The 21,760-nt window shown below is 36.1% G+C and overlaps 2 protein-coding genes and 1 long non-coding RNA gene across 3 annotated transcripts in view; 1 reads left to right on the forward strand and 2 right to left on the reverse strand.

The window, feature by feature from the left end:
* Positions 1-21,760, forward strand: part of LOC131129105 (uncharacterized) — a 38,721-nt gene that overhangs the window by 11,734 nt on the left and 5,227 nt on the right. The window contains exon 2 of the long non-coding RNA XR_009129751.1: positions 18,916-19,052. This is a non-coding gene — a long non-coding RNA (uncharacterized LOC131129105). The remainder of the gene's footprint in view (positions 1-18,915; positions 19,053-21,760) is intronic.
* LOC131129104 (GTP cyclohydrolase 1-like) lies at positions 6,415-9,900 on the reverse strand. The gene is made up of 6 exons (XM_058072263.1): positions 9,609-9,900; positions 9,400-9,509; positions 6,967-7,022; positions 6,859-6,890; positions 6,702-6,786; positions 6,415-6,623 (listed from the first exon to the last, which is right to left on the reverse strand). The coding sequence occupies exons 1-6, from the start codon at positions 9,859-9,861 to the stop codon at positions 6,500-6,502; spliced, it is 660 nt and encodes a 219-aa protein (XP_057928246.1). The 5' UTR covers positions 9,862-9,900; the 3' UTR covers positions 6,415-6,499.
* The window catches only part of kank3 (KN motif and ankyrin repeat domains 3), a 54,400-nt gene continuing 49,122 nt past the window's right edge, over positions 16,483-21,760 (reverse strand). Inside the window, exon 12 of the mRNA XM_058072260.1 lies at positions 16,483-18,992. Coding sequence (XP_057928243.1) covers positions 18,933-18,992 — 60 coding nt within the window. The 3' untranslated portion in view covers positions 16,483-18,932. The remainder of the gene's footprint in view (positions 18,993-21,760) is intronic.

Consider the following 21,760-nt stretch of genomic DNA (forward strand, 5'->3'; position numbering starts at 1 on the left):
TCTATCGTTCTATTGTTCTATCGTTCTATCGTTCTATCGTTCTATTGTTCTATCGTTCCATCGTTCTATCATTCTATCGTTCTATTGTTCTATTGTTCTATCGTTCTATCTATCGTTCTATCTATCGTTCTATGTATTGTTCTATCTATCATTCTATCTATCGTTCTATTGTTCTATCTATCGTTCTATTGTTCTATCGGTATATCGGTCTATCATTTTATCGTTCTATCGTTCTATCTATCATTCTATCGTTCTATCTATCGTTCTATCTATCGTTCTATTGTTCTATCTATCGTTCTATCTATCGTTCTATCTATCGTTCTATCTATCGTTCTATTGTTCTATCTATCGTTCTATCTATCGTTCTATCTATCGTTATATCTATCGTTCTATCTATCGTTCTATCGATCTATCATTCTATGGTTCTATCGTTGTATCGTTATATCTATCGATGGTTCTATCTATCGTTCTAACGTTCGATTGTTCTATCTATCGATTGTCCTATCTATCGTTCTAACGTTCTATCGTTCTATTGTTCTATCGTTCTATCGTTCTATCTATCGTTCTATCCCCCTATCGTTCTATCTATTGTTCTATCGTTCTATCATTCTATGTGAGACACTTAGGTGGCTGTTGTCTTTTGCGTCAAGGCTCAACACACTTTTGCGTACCCTCAAACGACCTTGTTCATGACCCCGTTACTCTCCTCTGAACAGCCACTCAAGGTCACACTTGATTTGTCAACTTGCCATATTATGAGCGATTCTTCTCATCCTGTAGATTGGAGCGAAAGGTTAAATATTCCTCAGCTGGAACCGTGAAAAGCAGTTGGGGATTGAATATTTTTGACCTATCGGAATAGACAGTACGTTCTTTGTATGCAGAACTGTAGTTTTAGACGTGGATTTCATTCAGGTCCAGCTGACAAAATGCCACAATGGCAGCATGACTATCTGTGCGTGTTTCATGCTTGTGTAATGCATTTTTTAGCTAATGGAGCTAAAGGGGGAAATCCATCCCATGCCCACAAAAGAGCATAATTACAGACAACCAAGTCATTGATTGGATTTTGGTGTGATATCAGATCAGGCCTTGTGCGTATACTCCAGTCGCCATCCACAACCATTCTGGGAATCTATCGTTTATTTCATTAGAAAACAAAGGTAAAGTTGGAGTGGAGAGTGTTAGCATGCTAACTATTTGCTTGGTACTACTTATATCAGATCAGGCCTTATGCGTATACTCCTGTCGCCATCCAGGACCATTCTGGGAATCTATCGTTTATTTCATAAGAAAACAAAGGCAAAGTTTGGGGGAGGAGAGTGTTAGCATGCTAACTATTTGCTTGGTACTACTTATATCAGATCAGGCCTTGTGCGTATACTCCTGTCGCCATCCAGGACCATTCTGGGAATCTATCGTTTATTTCACAAGAAAACAAAGGCAAAGTTTGGGAGGAGAGTGTTAGCATGCTAACTATTTGCTAGGTACTACTTATATCAGATCAGGCCTTGTGCGTATACTCCTGTTGCCATCCACGACCATTCTGGGAATCTATCGTTTATTTCATTAGAAAACAAAGGTAAAGTTGGAGTGGAGAGTGTTAGCATGCTAACTATTTGCTAGGTACTACTTATATCAGATCAGGCCTTGTGTGTATACTCCTGTTGCCATCCAGGACCATTCTGGGAATCTATCGTTTATTTCACAAGAAAACAAAGGCAAAGTTTGGGAGGAGAGTGTTAGCATGCTAACTATTTGCTAGGTACTACTTATATCAGATCAGGCCTTGTGTGTATACTCCTGTTGCCATCCACGACCATTCTGGGAATCTATCGTTTATTTCACAAGAAAACAAAGGCAAAGTTTGGGGGAGGAGAGTGTTAGCATGCTAACTATTTGCTTGGTACTACTTATATCAGATCAGGCCTTATGTGTATACTCCTGTCGCCATCCACAACCATTCTGGGAATCTATCGTTTATTTCACAAGAAAACAAAGGCAAAGTTTGGGGAGGAGAGTCTTAGCATGCTAACTATTTGCTTGGTACTACTTATATCAGATCAGGCCTTGTGTGTATACTCCTGTCGCCATCCACGACCATTCTGGGAATCTATCGTTTATTTCGTTAGAAAACAAAGGTAAAGTTGGAGTGGAGAGTGTTAGCATGCTAACTATTTGCTTGGTACTACTTATATCAGATCAGGCCTTATGTGTATACTCCTGTCGCCATCCAGGACCATTCTGGGAATCTATCGTTTATTTCATTAGAAAACAAAGGTAAAGTTGGAGTGGAGAGTGTTAGCATGCTAACTATTTGCTTGGTGCTACTTATATCAGATCAGGCCTTATGCGTATACTCCAGTCGCCATCCACGACCATTCTGGGAATCTATCGTTTATTTCATTAGAAAACAAAGGTAAAGTTGGAGTGGAGAGTGTTAGCATGCTAACTATTTGCTTGGTACTACTTATATCAGATCAGGCCTTATGTGTATACTCCAGTCGCCATCCACGACCATTCTGGGAATCTATCGTTTATTTCATTAGAAAACAAAGGTAAAGTTGGAGTGGAGAGTGTTAGCATGCTAACTATTTGCTTGGTGCTACTTATATCAGATCAGGCCTTATGTGTATACTCCAGTCGCCATCCAGGACCATTCTGGGAATCTATCGTTTATTTCATTAGAAAACAAAGGTAAAGTTGGAGTGGAGGGTGTTAGCATGCTAACTATTTGCTTGGTACTACTTATATCAGATCAGGCCTTGTGCGTATACTCCTGTCGCCATCCACGACCATTCTGGGAATCTATCGTTTATTTCATTAGAAAACAATGGTAAAGTTGGAGTGGAGAGTGTTAGCATGCTAACTATTTGCTTGGTACTACTTATATCAGATCAGGCCTTATGTGTATACTCCTGTCGCCATCCAGGACCATTCTGGGAATCTATCGTTTATTTCATTAGAAAACAAAGGCAAACTTTGGGAGGAGAGTGTTAGCATGCTAACTATTTGCTAGGTACTACTTATATCAGATCAGGCCTTGTGCGTATACTCCTGTTGCCATCCACGACCATTCTGGGAATCTATTGTTTATTTCATTAGAAAACAAAGGCAAAGTTTGGGAGGAGAGTGTTAGCATGCTAACTATTTGCTTGGTACTACTTATATCAGATCAGGCCTTGTGTGTATACTCCAGTCGCCATCCACGACCATTCTGGGAATCTATCGTTTATTTCATTAGAAAACAAAGGCAAAGTTTGGGGAGGAGAGTGTTAGCATGCTAACTATTTGCTTGGTACTACTTATATCAGATCAGGCCTTGTGCGTATACTCCTGTCGCCATCCACGACCATTCTGGGAATCTATCGTTTATTTCATTAGAAAACAATGGTAAAGTTGGAGTGGAGAGTGTTAGCATGCTAACTATTTGCTTGGTACTACTTATATCAGATCAGGCCTTATGTGTATACTCCTGTCGCCATCCAGGACCATTCTGGGAATCTATCGTTTATTTCATTAGAAAACAAAGGTAAAGTTGGAGTGGAGGGTGTTAGCATGCTAACTATTTGCTTGGTACTACTTATATCAGATCAGGCCTTATGTGTATACTCCAGTCGCCATCCAGGACCATTCTGGGAATCTATCGTTTATTTCACAAGAAAACAAAGGCAAAGTTTGGGAGGAGAGTGTTAGCATGCTAATTATTTGCTTGGTACCAATTACTCTAAGAGGCTATGTACACGGAAACGTTTTCAGATGAAAACAAAGTAATTCTACCTATCTGTCTATCGTTCTATCTATCGTTCTATTGTTCTATCTATTGTTCTATCTATCGTTCGTTCTATCAATCGTTCTATTGTTCTATCGTTCTATCGTTCTATCTATCATTCTATCAATCGTTCTATTGTTTGATCGTTCTATTGTTTGATCGTTCTATTGTTTAATCGTTCTATCTATCGTTCTATCGTTCTATCGTTCTATCTGTCTATAGTTCTATCTATCTATCGTTCTATCGTTCTATCGTTCTATCTATCATTCTATCTATCGTTCTATCTATCTATCATTCTATCTCTCGTTCTATCTATTGTTCTATCATTCCATCGTTCTATTGTTCTATCAATCGTTCTATCGTTCTATCTATCATTCTATCTATCGTTCTATCTATCTATCATTCTATCTCTCGTTCTATCTATCGTTCTATCTATCGTTCTCTCTATCGTTCTATCGATCGCTCTATCTATCGTTCTATCATTCCATCGTTCTATCGTTCTATCAATCATTCTATTGTTCTATCTATCTATCTATCTATCTATCTATCTATCTATCTATCTATCTATCTATCTATCTATCTATCTATCTATCTATCTATCTATCTATCTATCTATCTATCTATCTATCTATCTATCTATCTATCTATCTATCTATCTATCGTTCTATCTATCGTTCTATCTATCGTTCTATCTATCGTTCTATCGTTCTATCATTCTATCTGCTGTTCTATTGCTATCATGCTAACATTAGCTTACTAGCATTTATTTTTTCAATTTTCACAAGTAAGCATCATCGGTGTTCGTCAGGCGAAAGACCAAAAACGAAAGAAACATGAGTAGACACCAATTTAAACACCACTCTAATTCTAGATGTTATCATGCTAGCATGCTAATATTGGCATAGTAGCATTTTTAGCTGTTTTCCTGGGTAGACGCTTACAGTATATGAAAACCTAGCACTATCATGTTAGGTGTTAGCATGCTAACATTAGTGTGTTGGCATGCTAACATTCTGCGTGTTAGCATTCTTTAAGTCACTCAGGGACAATGGGTAGAAAAATAGCCTTTTGGTCTGTAAAAAAACAACAAATAAATGAATCATGTTATGAATCATCATAACATTTTTATTGCAAATGTTGTTCCAAAATTGGAGGACAAACTCAACAGCTATATTAACCTAATTAAATGTTTTTCATTTTCATTCAAATTTAAAATATTTACAGTGTTTTTCATTAAAACCTAACAAAGTATCTTTCATACCTTTTGAAATCAATCAAAATATATGAAAACTTAGAACAATCTTGTTAGGTGTTAGCATGTTAACATCATTATCATGCTAACATTAGCTTACTACCATTTTTTGGTAGTAAGCATCATCGATATTTGTCAGGCGAAAGACGAAAGAAACATGAGTAGACACCTATTTAAACACCACTAGATGTTAGCATGCTAACATGCTAATATTGGCATAGTAGCATTTTTAGCCGTTTTCATGGGTAGACATTTACAGTTTATGAAAACGTAGCACAAACTTAGCATGTTAACATTGCTATTATGCTAACATTAGCTTACTAGCATTTTTTTTTTGCAATTTTCACAAGTAAGCATCATCGGTATTCGTCAGGCGAAAGACGGAATAAATATGAGTAGACACCTATTAAACCACTATCATTCTAGATGTTAGCATGCTAGCATGCTAATATTGGCATAGTAGCATTTTAGCTGTTTTCCTGGGTAGACACTTACAGTATATGAAAACTTAGCACAATCATGTTAGGTGTTAGCATGTTAACATTGCTATCATGCTAACATTAGCTTACTAGCATTTTTTAGCAATTTTCACAAGTAAGCATCATCGGTATTCGTCAGGAAGGGCAAATCACTATGCGGATCAAAAAAGATCCACTCTGGCGACTACGTAATCAGGAAAAAAGTAGACACCTATTTAAAGACCAGTATCATTCTAGGTGTTAGCATGCTAATGTTTGCATTGCTAGCATGCTAATATTGGCATAGTAGCATTTTTAGCCGTTTTCCTGGGTAGACACTTAGAGTATATGAAAACTTAGCACTATCATGTTAGGTGTTAGCATGCTAACATTAGTGTGTTGGCATGCTAACATTCTGCGTGTTAGCATTCTTTAAGTCACTCATGGATAGAAAAATAGCCTTTTGGGGCATTGACTGTCTGTAAAAAAAACAAATAAATGAATCATGTTATGAATCATCATAACATTTTTATTGCAAATGTTGTTCCAAAATCGGAGGACCAACTCAACAGCTATATTAACCTAATTTTTTTTCTAAAGTTTTTCATTTTCAAACTATTTAAAATATTTACAGTGTATTTCATTAAAACCCAACAAAGCATCTTTCGTACGTCATGAAATCAATCAAAAATAAAAAATATAGATTGTTGCATAACAGTTTAATTCCAATATTTCAACCTGCATGGAAACATACAAATCAAATACATGAAAAAATACCATTATAATTTTCAGAAAATCCCGATATAAATCAGTAAAAGATACATTTCTATGTCACAACTTCCATTACTGGATCTATGGTTATCGTTACAATTTCACAGGAAAAATCTTGAATCCGTCATTTTATCGATGCTCATTGAGCTAACGTCTCAGAATTGTCATCCACAGTTACGATGCAAAATGTGAGCGGATTTCCACGGGGGTACAGTTCTTGGCCCGTCGAAAGTCAGCCTTGTGGTGTTACAGTGTGAGATCAAGGAACTCCTTTCGGGTTTTGGGGTCATCGTTGAAGGCTCCCAACATGGCACTCGTTACCGTGTTAGCATTGATCTTCTGAACGCCTCTCATTACCATACACATGTGACTGAAAAACACAGAACAGTCCGTTTAAATACAAGTATTTGTTCCGAGAGGTCGTGAGAAAATTTTTAAAAAAACTCACACAGCCTCGATGACCACCGCTACTCCAGTAGGCTCCAGCGCCTCAACGATGGCGGAAGCGATTTGCTTGGTTAGACGCTCCTGGACTGCACACAAAGAAATGAAAAACTAAATTAAGAACCGGTGGAAAATTTGTTATTGGTGACCTTTGGACTTACCTTGAAGTCTCCTACTGTAGACCTCCACGATTCTAGGAAATAGCATATATACATATATTAAAAAATACTACATAATATGTGTATATAAATATAATATAAATGACCGACCTTGCGATCTTGCTCAAACCGACCACCTTCTTATTTGGAAGATATGCTATATGCGCCTGAAAAGTCAACAGAGTCTACTTTAGAGATTTTTTTTTTTTTTTTTACAGTAAAAATTTACAGTAAAATTTTGCCTCGGTTCCTTTACACCGTCTTGTTCATTCATTCATTTATTGATTTTCTAGGTCATGGACATCCTGGAGCCTATCCCAGCTGTCTTCGGGCAAGAGAGGATCACAAAAGCAAAAATTATTTGTGTCAAAAGGGAAAGTTACGCTTGAAACGTAATTTCCCGTTTTAGTTGGGAACTGATATTTTCCTGAAAGTTTGCCGTGTTCAGAAAAAGGAAAAGAAACAAACTTTTTTTTTTTTACACCATTTATACTCACATTCATACCTATGGATAATTTGGAGTCGCTAATTAGCATGTTTATCATGTTAGCAAACTAGCATGTTTTTGGAATGTGGGAGGAAAACCGGAGTACCCGGAGAAAAACCCACGCATGCACAGGGAGAACATGCAAACTCCACACAGAGATCGCCGAGGGTGGGATTGAACTCGGGTCTCCGCGCTAACCACTGGACCACCGTGCATCCCGTACTGTATACAATGTTTCATTTGATTCATTTTTTACCGCTTATCCTCACGAGGGTTGCGGGGGTGCTTGAGCCTATCCCAGCTGTCTTCAGGTGAGAGAGGCGGGGTACACCCTGGACTGGTGGCCAGCCAATCACAGGGCACATATAGACAAACAACCATTCACACTCACATTCATACCTATGGACAATTATTATGTCATCTTTTTGGGACAGTTTTTCAATGCTTAATACACAGTTTTTCTTCCTAAATTTTTTTCAATGTTTTTTTTTATTCCAAATATTTCAACTTTCTTCAAAATTTTCTTTTGGTAATATTATGATTTTATTCACATAATATTTTAACTTTTTCGCCAACCTAATTTTCCAAAAATTACAAATCTATTTCAAAATTTTACAACTTTGAAGAATATTCTTTAATATTTCCTGTCATTGCTTCTAAAATGACATAATTTTTTTCATAATATTACAAGTTTATTCTCGTCAAATTGCTATTTTTTTTCTCAATATTTTGACTTTATTCTTGCAAAATTACAGCTGATTTTCCAGTTCTGTTAACTATTTCAACTTTCTTCTTGGAAGTTTCTATGCCGCTTATCCTTACTAGGATTGTGGGGGTATGCTGGAGCCTATCCCAGCTGTCTTCAGGCGAAAGGCGGGGTACACCCTGGACTGGTGGCCAGCCAATCACAGGGCACATATAGACAAACAACCATTCACACTCACATTCATACCTATGGACAATTTGGAGTCGCTAATTAACCTAGCATGTTTTTGGAATGTGGGAGGAAACCGGAGTACCCGGAGAAAACCCATGCATAGAAGCGGCATAGAAACTTCCAAGAAGAAAGTTGAAATAGTTAACAGAACTGGAAAATCAGCTGTAATTTTGCAAGAATAAAGTCAAAATATTGAGAAAAAAATTGGCAATTTGACGAGAATAAACTTGTAATATTATGAAAAAAATAATGTCATTTTAGAAGCAATGACTGGAAATATTAAAGAATATTCTTCAAAGTTTTAAAATTATGAAAGATTTGTAATTTTTTGGAAAATTAGGTTGGGGAAAAAGTTCTAATATTATGTGAATAAAATCATAATATTACCAAAAGAAAATTTTGAAGAAAGTTGAAATATTTGGAAAAAAAAATAAACATTTTTAAAAATTTAGGAAGAAAAAATATGTATTAAGCATTGAAAAACTAGGAAAAAGTCCCCAAAAGATGACATAATAATTGTCCATAGGTATGAATGTGAGTGTGAATGGTTGTTTGTCTATATGTGCCCTGTGATTGGCTGGCCACCAGTCCAGGGTGTACCCCGCCTTACGCCCGAAGACAGCTGGGATAGGCTCCAGCACCCCTGCGACCCTCGTGAGGATAAGCGGTAGAAAATGGATGAATGAATGAGTTCTCCTCCTATTTTGTGTGGAAGTGGTAACTTTTAGGCTTCTTATTTTGTCTTTCCCCACCCTCGGCCATCTCTGTGTGGCGTTTGCATGTTTTCCCCGTGCATGCGTGGGTTTTTTTCCGGGTACTCCGGTTTCCTCCCACATTCCAAAAACATGCTAGGTTAATTAGCGACTCCAAATTGTCCATAGGTATGAATGTGAGTGTGAATGGTTGTTTGTCTATATGTGCCCTGTGATTGGCTGGCCACCAGTCCAGGGTGTACCCCGCCTTACGCCCGAAGACAGCTGGGATAGGCTCCAGCACCCCCCGCGACCCTCGGTAGAAAATGAATGAATGAATGAGTTCTCCTCCTATTTTGTGTGGAAGTGGTATGAATGAATGAATGAATGAACTGCAAGAAAACTGCATATTGAGTATTTGGAGGTACCTTGCCAAAGAAGGGTACTAGGTGATGTTCACACAGAGAGAACAAGTCAATGTCCTTGACGATCACCATCTCCTCGTGGTTTTCATCAAAGACGGCGTCATTCAAGACATCTGCGAAAAAGGCGAGGTCATTTTAACGTTGTTTGACAGTAATTTCGTTTTTACGAATTACAATTAAAAAAACGAAAAAAAATGAAGATATGAACCAACCCTGAGGGGTTTCTTTGTAGCCTTTGGTGAGGAACTGCATGGCTTTGGCGGCGCGTAGCGGTGTTCGCAGGAGTCCGTCTCGGTTCAGGTCCTCCCCGAGCTCCGTCAGTATCGTGCTGTAGGCTTTTTCGATGTGCGACGCTTTGCTTTCATCCGCGGTCTCGTCCGATTCCTTCTCTTCTCTGCACAAACCGATGTGTTTGGTCTCAACACACTTCTTCAGATACTCGGAAACGACTCCGTTCATCTCCATTCTGACTCCGTGTTCAGTGATGTTTGCAGCGTACGGCGGAACAATCCCAGTGGTTCGATCTCGGCTTAGCGCTTCCTATAAGAGCGTCCTCCTTTAAATGTTCAAGACCAAATATGAGCCCCTTAGGCTAAAAACATGACAAATCTTAAGACCGCCATGAAGGAAAATGTGTGTCGAAACGGGAATCACCGTGCTAAAATGCTAATCTAATGCTATGAAGCAGCAATTTGACTGATCATGTGGTTCGGGTTCAAATGTCCCATGCCCTGAGACACTGACACGAGGGGCCGTCCGAGGAGACGGTATTGTTCCTCTACGGCAGCAGTCGCCAACTTTTTTTTAACATATTGCTATCATGCTAACATTAGCTTACTTGCATTTTTTTACTTGTGAAAATTGCAAAAAAATGCAAGTAAGCTAACTAGTAAGCTAACATTAGCTTACTTGCATTTTTTTTACTTGTGAAAATTGCAAAAAAAATGCAAGTAAGCTAATGTTAGCTTACTAGTAAGCTAATGTTAGCATGATAGCAATGTTAAAATGCTAACACCTAACATGATTGTGCTAAGTTTTCATATACTGTAAGTGTCTACCCATGAAAACGGCTAAAAATGCTACTTTGCCGATATTAGCATGCTAGCATGCTAACATCTAGGATGATAGTGGTGTTTAAATAGGTGTCTACTCATGTTTCTTTCGTCTTACCGATACTGGTGATGCTTACTTGTGAAAATTGCGAAAAAAAAATGCAAGTAAGCTAATGTTAGCATGATAGCAATGTTAACATATTGCTATCATGCTAACATTAGCTTACTTGCATTTTTTTATGATAGCAATGTTAACATATTGCTAGCATGCTAATATCGGCAAAGTTCAAATGTCCCATGCCCTGAAACACTGACACGAGGGGCCGTCCGAGGAGACGGTATTGTTCCTCTACGGCAGCAGTCGCCAACTTTTTTTTAACATATTGCTATCATGCTAACATTAGCTTACTTGCATTTTTTTACTTGTGAAAATTGCAAAAAAATGCAAGTAAGCTAACTAGTAAGCTAACATTAGCTTACTTGCATTTTTTTTACTTGTGAAAATTGCAAAAAAAATGCAAATAAGCTAACGTTAGCTTACTAGTAAGCTAATGTTAGCATGATAGCAATGTTAAAATGCTAACACCTAACATGATTGTGCTAAGTTTTCATATACTGTAAGTGTCTACCCATGAAAACGGCTAAAAATGCTACTTTGCCGATATTAGCATGCTAGCATGCTAACATCTAGGATGATAGTGGTGTTTAAATAGGTGTCTACTCATGTTTCTTTCGTCTTACCGATACTGGTGATGCTTACTTGTGAAAATTGCAAAAAAAAATGCAAGTAAGCTAATGTTAGCATGATAGCAATGTTAACATATTGCTATCATGCTAACATTAGCTTACTTGCATTTTTTTATGATAGCAATGTTAACATATTGCTATCATGCTAACATTAGCTTACTTGCATTTTTTTGCAATTTTCACAAGCATGATAGCAATGTTAACATATTGCTATCATGCTAACATTAGCTTACTTGCATTTTTTTCACAATGCAAGTAAGCTAATGTTAGCATGATAGCAATGTTAACATATTGCTATCATGCTAACATTAGCTTACTTGCATTTTTTTCACAATGCAAGTAAGCTAATGTTAGCATGATAGCAATGTTAACATATTGCTATCATGCTAACATTAGCTTACTTGCATTTTTTTGCAATTTTCACAAGCATGATAGCAATGTTAACATATTGCTATCATGCTAACATTAGCTTACTTGCATTTTTTTGCAATTTTCACAAGCATGATAGCAATGTTAACATATTGCTATCATGCTAACATTAGCTTACTTGCATTTTTTTACTTGTGAAAATTGCAAAAAAATGCAAGTAAGCTAACTAGTAAGCTAACATTAGCTTACTTGCATTTTTTTTACTTGTGAAAATTGCAAAAAAAATGCAAGTAAGCTAATGTTAGCTTACTAGTAAGCTAATGTTAGCATGCTAGCAATGTTAAAATGCTAACACCTAACATGATTGTGCTAAGTTTTCATATACTGTAAGTGTCTACCCATGAAAACGGCTAAAAATGCTACTTTGCCGATATTAGCATGCTAGCATGCTAACATCTAGGATGATAGTGGTGTTTAAATAGGTGTCTACTCATGTTTCTTTCGTCTTACCGATACTGGTGATGCTTACTTGTGAAAATTGCAAAAAAAAAATGCAAGTAAGCTAATGTTAGCATGATAGCAATGTTAACATATTGCTATCATGCTAACATTAGCTTACTTGCATTTTTTTATGATAGCAATGTTAACATATTGCTAGCATGCTAATATCGGCAAAGTTCAAATGTCCCATGCCCTGAAACACTGACACGAGGGGCCGTCCGAGGAGACGGTATTGTTCCTCTACGGCAGCAGTCGCCAACTTTTTTTTGAGTATGTGAGTCCTCGCTGTGAACCTGAGCAAAGTTCATATCCCAAACCAGGATGGAAATATGTATTTATTTAGTCAAATAAATGTAGCGTCAAAAATAATAACTGTCAAAAATAATGTATTAACAGCGGTTAGTTATTTATTTCATTAAATTACATAAAGGGTTTGGGTAGTACATTGCGGCTAACAAATAAGTGTGTAGTATCATGTTAGGTGTTACTTGTGAAAATTGCAAAAAAAAAAAAGCAAGTAAGCTAATGTTAGCATGATAGCAATGTTAACATATTGCTATCATGCTAACATTAGTTTACTTGCATTTTTTTTCTGATAGCAATGTTAACATATTGCTATCATGTTAACATTAGCTTACTTGCATTTTTTTATGATAGCAATGTTAACATATTGCTATCATGCTAACATTAGCCTACTTGCATTTTTTTGCAATTTTCACAAGGATGATAGCAATGTTAACATATTGCTATCATGCTAACATTAGCTTACTTGCGTTTTTTTTACTTGTGAAAATTGCAAAAAAATGCAAGTAAGCTAATGTTAGCCTGATAGCAATGTTAACATATTGCTATCATGCTAACATTAGCTTACTTGCATTTTTTTATGATAGCAATGTTAACATATTGCTATCATGCTAACATTAGCTTACTTGCATTTTTTTCACAATGCAAGTAAGCTAATGTTAGCATGATAGCAATGTTAACATATTGCTATCATGCTAACATTAGCTTACTTGCATTTTTTTAGCAATTTTCACAAGCATGATAGCAATGTTAACATATTGCTATTATGCTAACATTAGCTTACTTGCATTTTTTTGCAATTTTCACAAGCATGATAGTAATGTTAACATATTGCTATCATGCTAACATTAGCTTACTTGGGTTTTTTTTACTTGTGAAAATTGCAAAAAAATGCAAGTAAGCTAATGTTAGCATGATAGCAATATGTTAACATTGCTATCAGGCTAACATTAGCTTACTTGCATTTTTTTATGATAGCAATGTTAACATATTGCTATCATGCTAACATTAGCTTACTTGCATTTTTTCACAATGCAAGTAAGCTAATGTTAGCATGATAGCAATGTTAACATATTGCTATCATGCTAACATTAGCTTACTTGCATTTTTTTGCAATTTTCACAAGCATGATAGCAATATGTTAACATATTGCTATCATGCTAACATTAGCTTACTTGCGTTTTTTTTACTTGTGAAAATTGCAAAAAAAATGCAAGTAAGCTAATGTTAGCCTGATAGCAATGTTAACATATTGCTATCATGCTAACATTAGCTTACTTGCATTTTTTTTATGATAGCAATGTTAACATATTGCTATCATGCTAACATTAGCTTACTTGCATTTTTTTTCACAATGCAAGTAAGCTAATGTTAGCATGATAGCAATGTTAACATATTGCTATCATGCTAACATTAGCTTACTTGCATTTTTTTGCAATTTTCACAAGCATGATAGCAATGTTAACATATTGCTATCATGCTAACATTAGCTTACTTGCATTTTTTTGCAATTTTCACAAGCATGATAGCAATGTTAACATATTGCTATCATGCTAACATTAGCTTACTTGCATTTTTTTTCACAATGCAAGTAAGCTAATGTTAGCATGATAGCAATGTTAACATATTGCTATCATGCTAACATTAGCTTACTTGCATTTTTTTTACTTGTGAAAATTTCAAAAAAATGCAAGTAAGCTAATGTTAGCCTGATAGCAATGTTAACATATTGCTATCATGCTAACATTAGCTTACTTGCATTTTTTTTATGATAGCAATGTTAACATATTGCTATCATGCTAACATTAGCTTACTTGCATTTTTTTTCACAATGCAAGTAAGCTAATGTTAGCATGATAGCAATGTTAACATATTGCTATCATGCTAACATTAGCTTACTTGCATTTTTTTGCAATTTTCACAAGCATGATAGCAATGTTAACATATTGCTATTACGCTAACATTAGCTTACTTGCATTTTTTTGCAATTTTCACAAGCATGATAGCAATGTTAACATATTGCTATCATGCTAACATTAGCTTACTTGCGTTTTTTTTACTTGTGAAAATTGCAAAAAAAATGCAAGTAAGCTAACTAGTAAGCTAACATTAGCTTACTTGCATTTTTTTTACTTGTGAAAATTGCACAAAAAATGCAAGTAAGCTAATGTTAGCTTACTAATAAGCTAATGTTAGCATGATAGCAATGTTAAAATGCTAACACCTAACATGATTGTGCTAAGTTTTCATATACTGTAAGTGTCTACCCATGAAAACGGCTAAAAATGCTACTTTGCCGATATTAGCGTGCTAATGCGACTCCTTAAACAGGATAAAAGACGAAAAAACCTATTTAAACACCAATATCCTTCTAGATGTTAGCATGCTAGCATGCTAATACTTGGCATATTAGCATTTTTAGCCGTTTTCCTGGGTAGACACTTGCAGTATATGAAAACTTAGCACTATCATGTTAGGTGTTAGCATGCTAACATTAGTGTGTTAGCATGCTAACATTCTGCGTGTTAGCGTTCTCCAATCATGTATTATGATACTGTAGGTGTATTCATAGTGAGGTTGCCCTCACGTTGGGTCATTTCAACAGTACTGGACGTGGGCGTGACTCTGTTGTCATCACCATCATGGAGTCTCCATCACGCACGAGAAGTTTCAGTAAAGAGTGGAGTCTTTCAAAGTTGTGCGTCACTCGTGCGCAGTAACACCGACTGATCTGACTTATGAAAATGCGACGCTTTTCTAAAGAGTATGTTAAAACTTAAGCGCCTTGAAATCATCAAAATTGCACAGAAAATCCATTTTTGGAGTATAAGCGGTGGACTGTTCAGTTTGGGAGGCGGGTTCTTTGGACTAAATCACCACAGGGGGGGGGGGTTGTCTTCACCGCACAAAACCCATCCTTCCATTCATTTTCTATGCCGCTTGAAGCATTCATATTTGTTGATCTTTAGTAAAAAAAAAATGGATTGGACACATATGATGCGTACCAAATATGGGTGGACACTGACTCAGGTTTAATCATTTGATTTGTGATAAATTGTATTTTTTTTCTCATTCATTCATTTTCTATGCCACTAGTCGTCTATCCCAGCTGACTTCAGGCGGGGCGCATATAAGACAAACAACCATTCACACTCAATTTAGAGTCGCCAATTAACAATGCACGATCCAGCATACCCGCGACCTTAATGAGGACAACACGATCTGTTTTTGGAATCATCTTTTTTTTTTATTTTTTTGTCTTTGTTTATACAGTAATACTTCGTTTATTAAGATTAGGAGGGCCGTAGAGAACGTTGAGATTATTAAAAATAGGCTCAAGACCCACTTTTTTAATTTAGCTTTTAACTCTTGCTCTTAGCATACTCTTTTTTTTAACCTTTGAACTTGACTTTTAATCTAATGGTTATTTTATACCCTATACCAGGGGGTCTCAAACATGCGGCCCGCGGGCCAAAAGTGGCCCGCAGGACACTTAGTTTGAGGCCCCCGCCTTGATATGAAAGTTTAATGTTAGCGCGGCCCGTGCAAGTTTGATATGGATGCTGTATGGTATCATGTACCCAGAAAAAATTATTATTGCGTTTGATTAATGTTCATGTTAAAGGTTAAATAACTGTTAATAGTTATCCTCCCTATCCGTGTGGAAGTGGTAAGTTTTTGGGCTATTTAAGTTGAAAGGAAATAACTCGGAGGCTACCGTTTAGGTCGCTAGCTCTCTAGTTTGCGAGTTAGCATGTTAGCTCAAGACCCTGCAGTTGCGCAATATGTTGTAAATAAAAAGAGTATAAATGTGACTATAGTCGTGTTTTGTCATGTCTATAAAAAAAAGATTAAAAAAAGATTAAGAATTATCTCTCAGAAAATACTTAGCAAAATATGTATAAATCAGGGGGTCTCAAACATGCGGCCTGCGGGCCAAAAGTGGCCCACAGGACACTTAGTTTGAGGCCCCCCGCCTTGATATGAAAGTTTTAATGTTAGTGCGGCCCGCGCAAGTTTGATATGGATGCTGTATGGTATCATGTACCCAGAAAAAATTATTACGTCACCGGACATAAAATAATAAAATGATTCTCCATGAAAGTATGATGAAAGATATTTCTTTTTATTCAGTATATACAGTAAATACTTTATTTTCAGGGATATACTGTATATGATTGTTTACACACGATATCTTGGCATGGTATGTTCCTAGACAGTTAGTAAAGGTGAAGGCAGGACAAACACTGGAGCCATTTGACTCCCTTAACCCTTAGATGCATAAGTGGGTCAAAAATGACCCGGTCAGGTTGTTTTCTTGAAATATCTTCGTAATGAATTTTTTTTATCATTTCATATTCCAGGTATTCCTAAAAAACAAGTTTTTGCTATTATGCCATTCACATTTTTAACTTACCTTTTATAAATTTTAAGAAATTTTTGTTTTTGTGTTACTACCCCAACCTTCCATACGTGGGTCAACAATGACCCGGTCAGGTTGTTTTCTTCAAATATCTTCAGAATTAAAATTTTTCATCATTTCATATTCCAGGTATTCCTCAAAAAACATGTTTTTAATATCATGCCATTCACATTTTTAACTTAACTTTTATACATTTTAAGAAATTTTAGTTTTTGTGTTACTACCCCAACCTTCCATAAGTGGGTCAAAAATGACCCGGTCAGGTTGTTTTCTTGAAATATCTTCGTAATGAAATTTTTTTTATCATTTCATATTCCAGGTATTCCTCAAAAAACATGGTTTTGATATCATGCCATTCACATTTTTAACTTATCTTTTATACATTTTAAGAAATTTTAGTTTTTGTGTTACTACCCCAACCTTCCATAAGTGGGTCAAAAATGACCCAGTCAGGTTGTTTTCTTGAAATATCTTCATAAAGAAAATTTTTCATCATTTCATATTCCAGGTATTCCTAAAAAAAAACATGTTTTTAATATCATGCCATTCACATTTTTAACTTATCTTTTATAGATTTTAAGAGATTTTAGTTTTTGTGTTACTACCCCAACCTTCCATAAGTGGGTCAAAAATGACCCGGTCAGGTTGTTTTCTTGAAATATCTTCGTAATGAAATTTTTTTATCATTTCATATTCCAGGTATTCCTCAAAAAACATGTTTTTAATATCATGGCATTCACATTTTTAACTTATCTTTTATACATTTTAAGAAATGTTAGTTTTTGTGTTACTACCCCAACCTTCCATAAGTGGGTCAAAAATGACCCGGTCAGGTTGTTTTCTTGAAATATCTTCGTAATGAAAATTTTTCATCATTTCATATTCCAGGTATTCCTAAAAAAAACATGTTTTTGATATCATGCCATTCGCATTTTTAACTTACTTTTTATACATTTTAAGAAATTTTAGTTTTTGTGTTACTACCCCAACCTTCCATAAGTGGGTCAAAAATGACCCGGTCAGGTTGTTTTCTTGAAATATCTTCGTAATGAAATTTTTTTATCATTTCATATTCCAGGTATTCCTCAAAAAACATGTTTTTAATATCATGGCATTCACATGTTTAACTTACCTTTTATATATTTTAAGAAATTTTAGTTTTTGTGTTACTACCCCAACCATAAAAAGGCATTGATTCTAGTATGGGTGATTTTTGACCCACTTATGGAAGAGTGTAGGGTCCAGTCACTCGTGCATCTAAGGGTTAATTAAGTAATCCGTGGAAGCATACTTCTTAGCTATTATGCATATAATAATAATAATAATAATAATAATAATAATAATAATAATAATAATAATAGCTCAGAAGTATTAGACATTACAACATTTTAGAATGACTTCAGCAAATGTAGTGCACTTAGAAATCACATTAGAAATGACACATGTTCAATTTCTACAGTACACAATTCCGCATAAAATGTCATGTAAAGCAAAACAAATGGTTAGAAATTCAAATGAGTAATTTCTTTTAGTATTTTTCTTTTTTCAATGTCACAAACAACAACAGCAGTCTCTTGAGTTTTTAGAGAGGCGATTACCGGCTTAGTGTAGCATATTTGGGGAAGAAAAAAAAGCACATCGGGTTACCCAGCATACCTTGCGGTCGTGTCATCGGGGTGCCATTTTTGCTGTTTATTCTAACATCCGTGTGGTGGCAGTAGATTAGGTTCCATATGTGTTGACCGTATGGAGTCGTAACACCAACCTCCTTCAGCTAGTCCCGTTATAATGTGTTTTTATATGTGGCGGTCCACATATTGTATTGAATGAATGTACTGAACATGAAATGTAATATTTTTTTGTTAGCCGAGTGCAAATAATACATAATAAGCAAAGCAGTTCATATGTCAAAGGAGATAATACAACATGTATAATAATAATAATAATAATAATAATAATAATAATCTTCAGGGAAAAATAATATTCTCATATTAACAATACTTTAAATGCAGGGCATATTAAAATATATAAATATATTTTATATTCAAGGGAAAAAAATCCAGTGGAGCGTTTCACGGCCCAAATCCAGTATCAGGTTTTGATTGTTTCTGCTTTTCTATTAAGGGTGACGTCATGGAGGGTCACTCTGCAGGCCAGGACTTGTGGGTGCTGGTCGGGCTCCTCTGGGCCTTGGGACTACCCTGGAACACATTGTGTGATAAAAGTACAAAAACGTCATTGTAAAGCTGCAAAGCTAGCAGGTTAGTAGTTTTTTTTTTGTGTGGAATACGGTACTGATACATTTTGATAAATGATAAAATCCTATTTTGTTTTTCTACACTGAAACAAATGCAGTTGCGTGATTATACCAGCAGAGGGCAGCATTTGCTCTCCTGTTTGACTCCTTCATTGTTACCTTTAAAGCAGGGGTCTCAAACACGCGGCCCGTATGGTATCATGTACCCAGAAAAAATTATTACGTTTGACTAATGTTCATGTTAAAGGTTAAATAACTGTTAATAGTTATCCTCCCTATCCGTGTGGAAGTGGTAAGTTTTTGGCTTTTTAAGTTTAAAGGAAATAACTTGAAGGCTACCGTTTAGGTCGCTAGCTCTCTAGTTTGCGAGTTAGCATGTTAGCTCAAGACCCTGCAGTTGCGCAATATGTTGTAAATAAAAAAAAAGTATAAATGTGACTATAGTCGTGTTTTGTCATGTCTATAAAAAAAAAGATAAAGAATTATCTCTCAGAAAATACTTATAATATGTATAAATCAGAGGTCTCAAACATGCGGCCCGTGGGCCAAATGTGGCCCGCAGGACACTAGTTTGAGGCCCCCCGCCTTGATATGAAAGTTTAATGCGCAAGTTTGATATGGATGCTGTATGGTATCATGTACCCAGAAAAAATTATTACGTTTGATTCATGTTCATGTTAAAGGTTAAATAACTGTTAATAGTTATCCTCCCTATCCGTGTGGAAGTGGTACGTTTTTGGCTATTTAAGTTTAAAGGAAATAACTTGGAGGCTACCGTTTAGGTCGCTAGCTCTCTAGTTTGCGAGTTAGCATGTGTCTCAAGACCCTGCAGTTGCGCAATATGTTGTAAATAAAAAAAAGTATAAATGTGACTATAGTCGTGTTTTGTCATGTCTATAAAAAAAAGATTAAAAAAAGATAAAGAGTTATCTCTCAGAAAATACTTAGCAAAATATGTATAAATCAGGGGTCTCAAACATGCGGCCCGCGGGCCAAATGTGGCCCGCAGGACACTAGTTTGAGGCCCCCCGTCTTGATATGAAAGTTTAATGTTAGTGCGGCCCCGCGCAAGTTTGATATGGATGCTGTATGGTATCATGTACCCAGAAAAAATTATTACGTTTGATTCATGTTCATGTTAAAGGTTAAATAACTGTTAATAGTTATCCTCCCTATCCGTGTGGAAGTGGTAAGTTTTTGGCTATTTAAGTTGAAAGGAAATAACTTGAAGGCTTACCGTTTAGGTCGCTAGCTCTCTAGTTTGCGAGTTAGCATGTGTCTCAAGACCCTGCAGTTGCGCAATATGTTGTAAATAAAAAAAAGTATAAATGTGACTATAGTCGTGTTTTGTTATAACTATAAAAAAAAAAGATTAAAAAAAAGATAAAGAATTATCTCTCAGAAAATACTTAGCAAAATATGTATAAATCAGGGGTCTCAAACATGCGGCCCGCGGGCCAAATGTGGCCCGCAGGACACTAGTTTGAGGCCCCCCGCCTTGATATGAAAGTTTAATGTTTGATATGGATGCTGTATGGTATCATGTACCCAGAAAAAATGATTACGTTTGATTCATGTTCATGTTAAAGGTTAAATAACTGTTAATAGTTATCCTCCCTATCCGTGTGGAAGTGGTAAGTTTTTGGCTTTTTTAAGTTTAAAGGAAATAACTCGGAGGCTACCGTTTAGGTCGCTAGCTCTCGAGTTTGCGAGTTAGCATGTGTCTCAAGACCCTGAAGTTGCGCAATATGTTGTAAATAAAAAAAAGTATAAATGTGACTATAGTCGTGTTTTGTCATGTCTATGAAAAAAAAAGATAAAGAATTATCTCTCAGAAAATACTTAGCAAAATATGTATAAATCAGGGGGTCTCAAACATGCGGCCCGCGGGCCAAATGTGGCCCGCAGGACACTAGTTTGAGGCCCCCCGCCTTGATATGAAAGTTTAATGCGCAAGTTTGATATGGATGCTGTATGGTATCATGTACCCAGAAAAAATTATTACGTTTGATTCATGTTCATGTTAAAGGTTAAATAACTGTTAATAGTTATCCTCCCTATCCGTGTGGAAGTGGTACGTTTTTGGCTTTTTTAAGTTTAAAGGAAATAACTCGAAGGCTTACCGTTTAGGTCGCTAGCTCTCGAGTTTGCGAGTTAGCATGTGTCTCAAGACCCTGCAGTTGCGCAATATGTTCTAAATAAAAAAAGTATAAATGTGACTATAGTCGTGTTTTGTTATAACTATAAAAAAAAAGATTAAAAAAAAGATAAAGAATTATCTCTCAGAAAATACTTAGCAAAATATGTATAAATCAGGGGTCTCAAACATGCGGCCCGCGGGCCAAATGTGGCCCGCAGGACACTAGTTTGAGGCCCCCCGCCTTGATATGAAAGTTTAATGTTAGTGCGGCCCGCGCAAGTTTGATATGGATGCTGTATGGTATCATGTTCCCAGAAAAAAATATTACGTTTGATTAATGTTCATGTTAAAGGTTAAATAACTGTTAATAGTTATCCTCCCTATCCGTGTGGAAGTGGTAAGTTTTTGGCTATTTAAGTTGAAAGGAAATAACTTGAAGGCTACCGTTTAGGTCACTAGCTCTCTAGTTTGCGAGTTAGCATGTGTCTCAAGACCCTGCAGTTGCGCAATATGTTGTAAATAAAAAGAGTATAAATGTGACTATAGTCGTGTTTTGTCATGTCTACAGGGCT

Source organism: Doryrhamphus excisus, chromosome 5 (genome assembly GCF_030265055.1).
Source record: "Doryrhamphus excisus isolate RoL2022-K1 chromosome 5, RoL_Dexc_1.0, whole genome shotgun sequence".
Taxonomy (NCBI): domain Eukaryota; kingdom Metazoa; phylum Chordata; class Actinopteri; order Syngnathiformes; family Syngnathidae; genus Doryrhamphus; species Doryrhamphus excisus.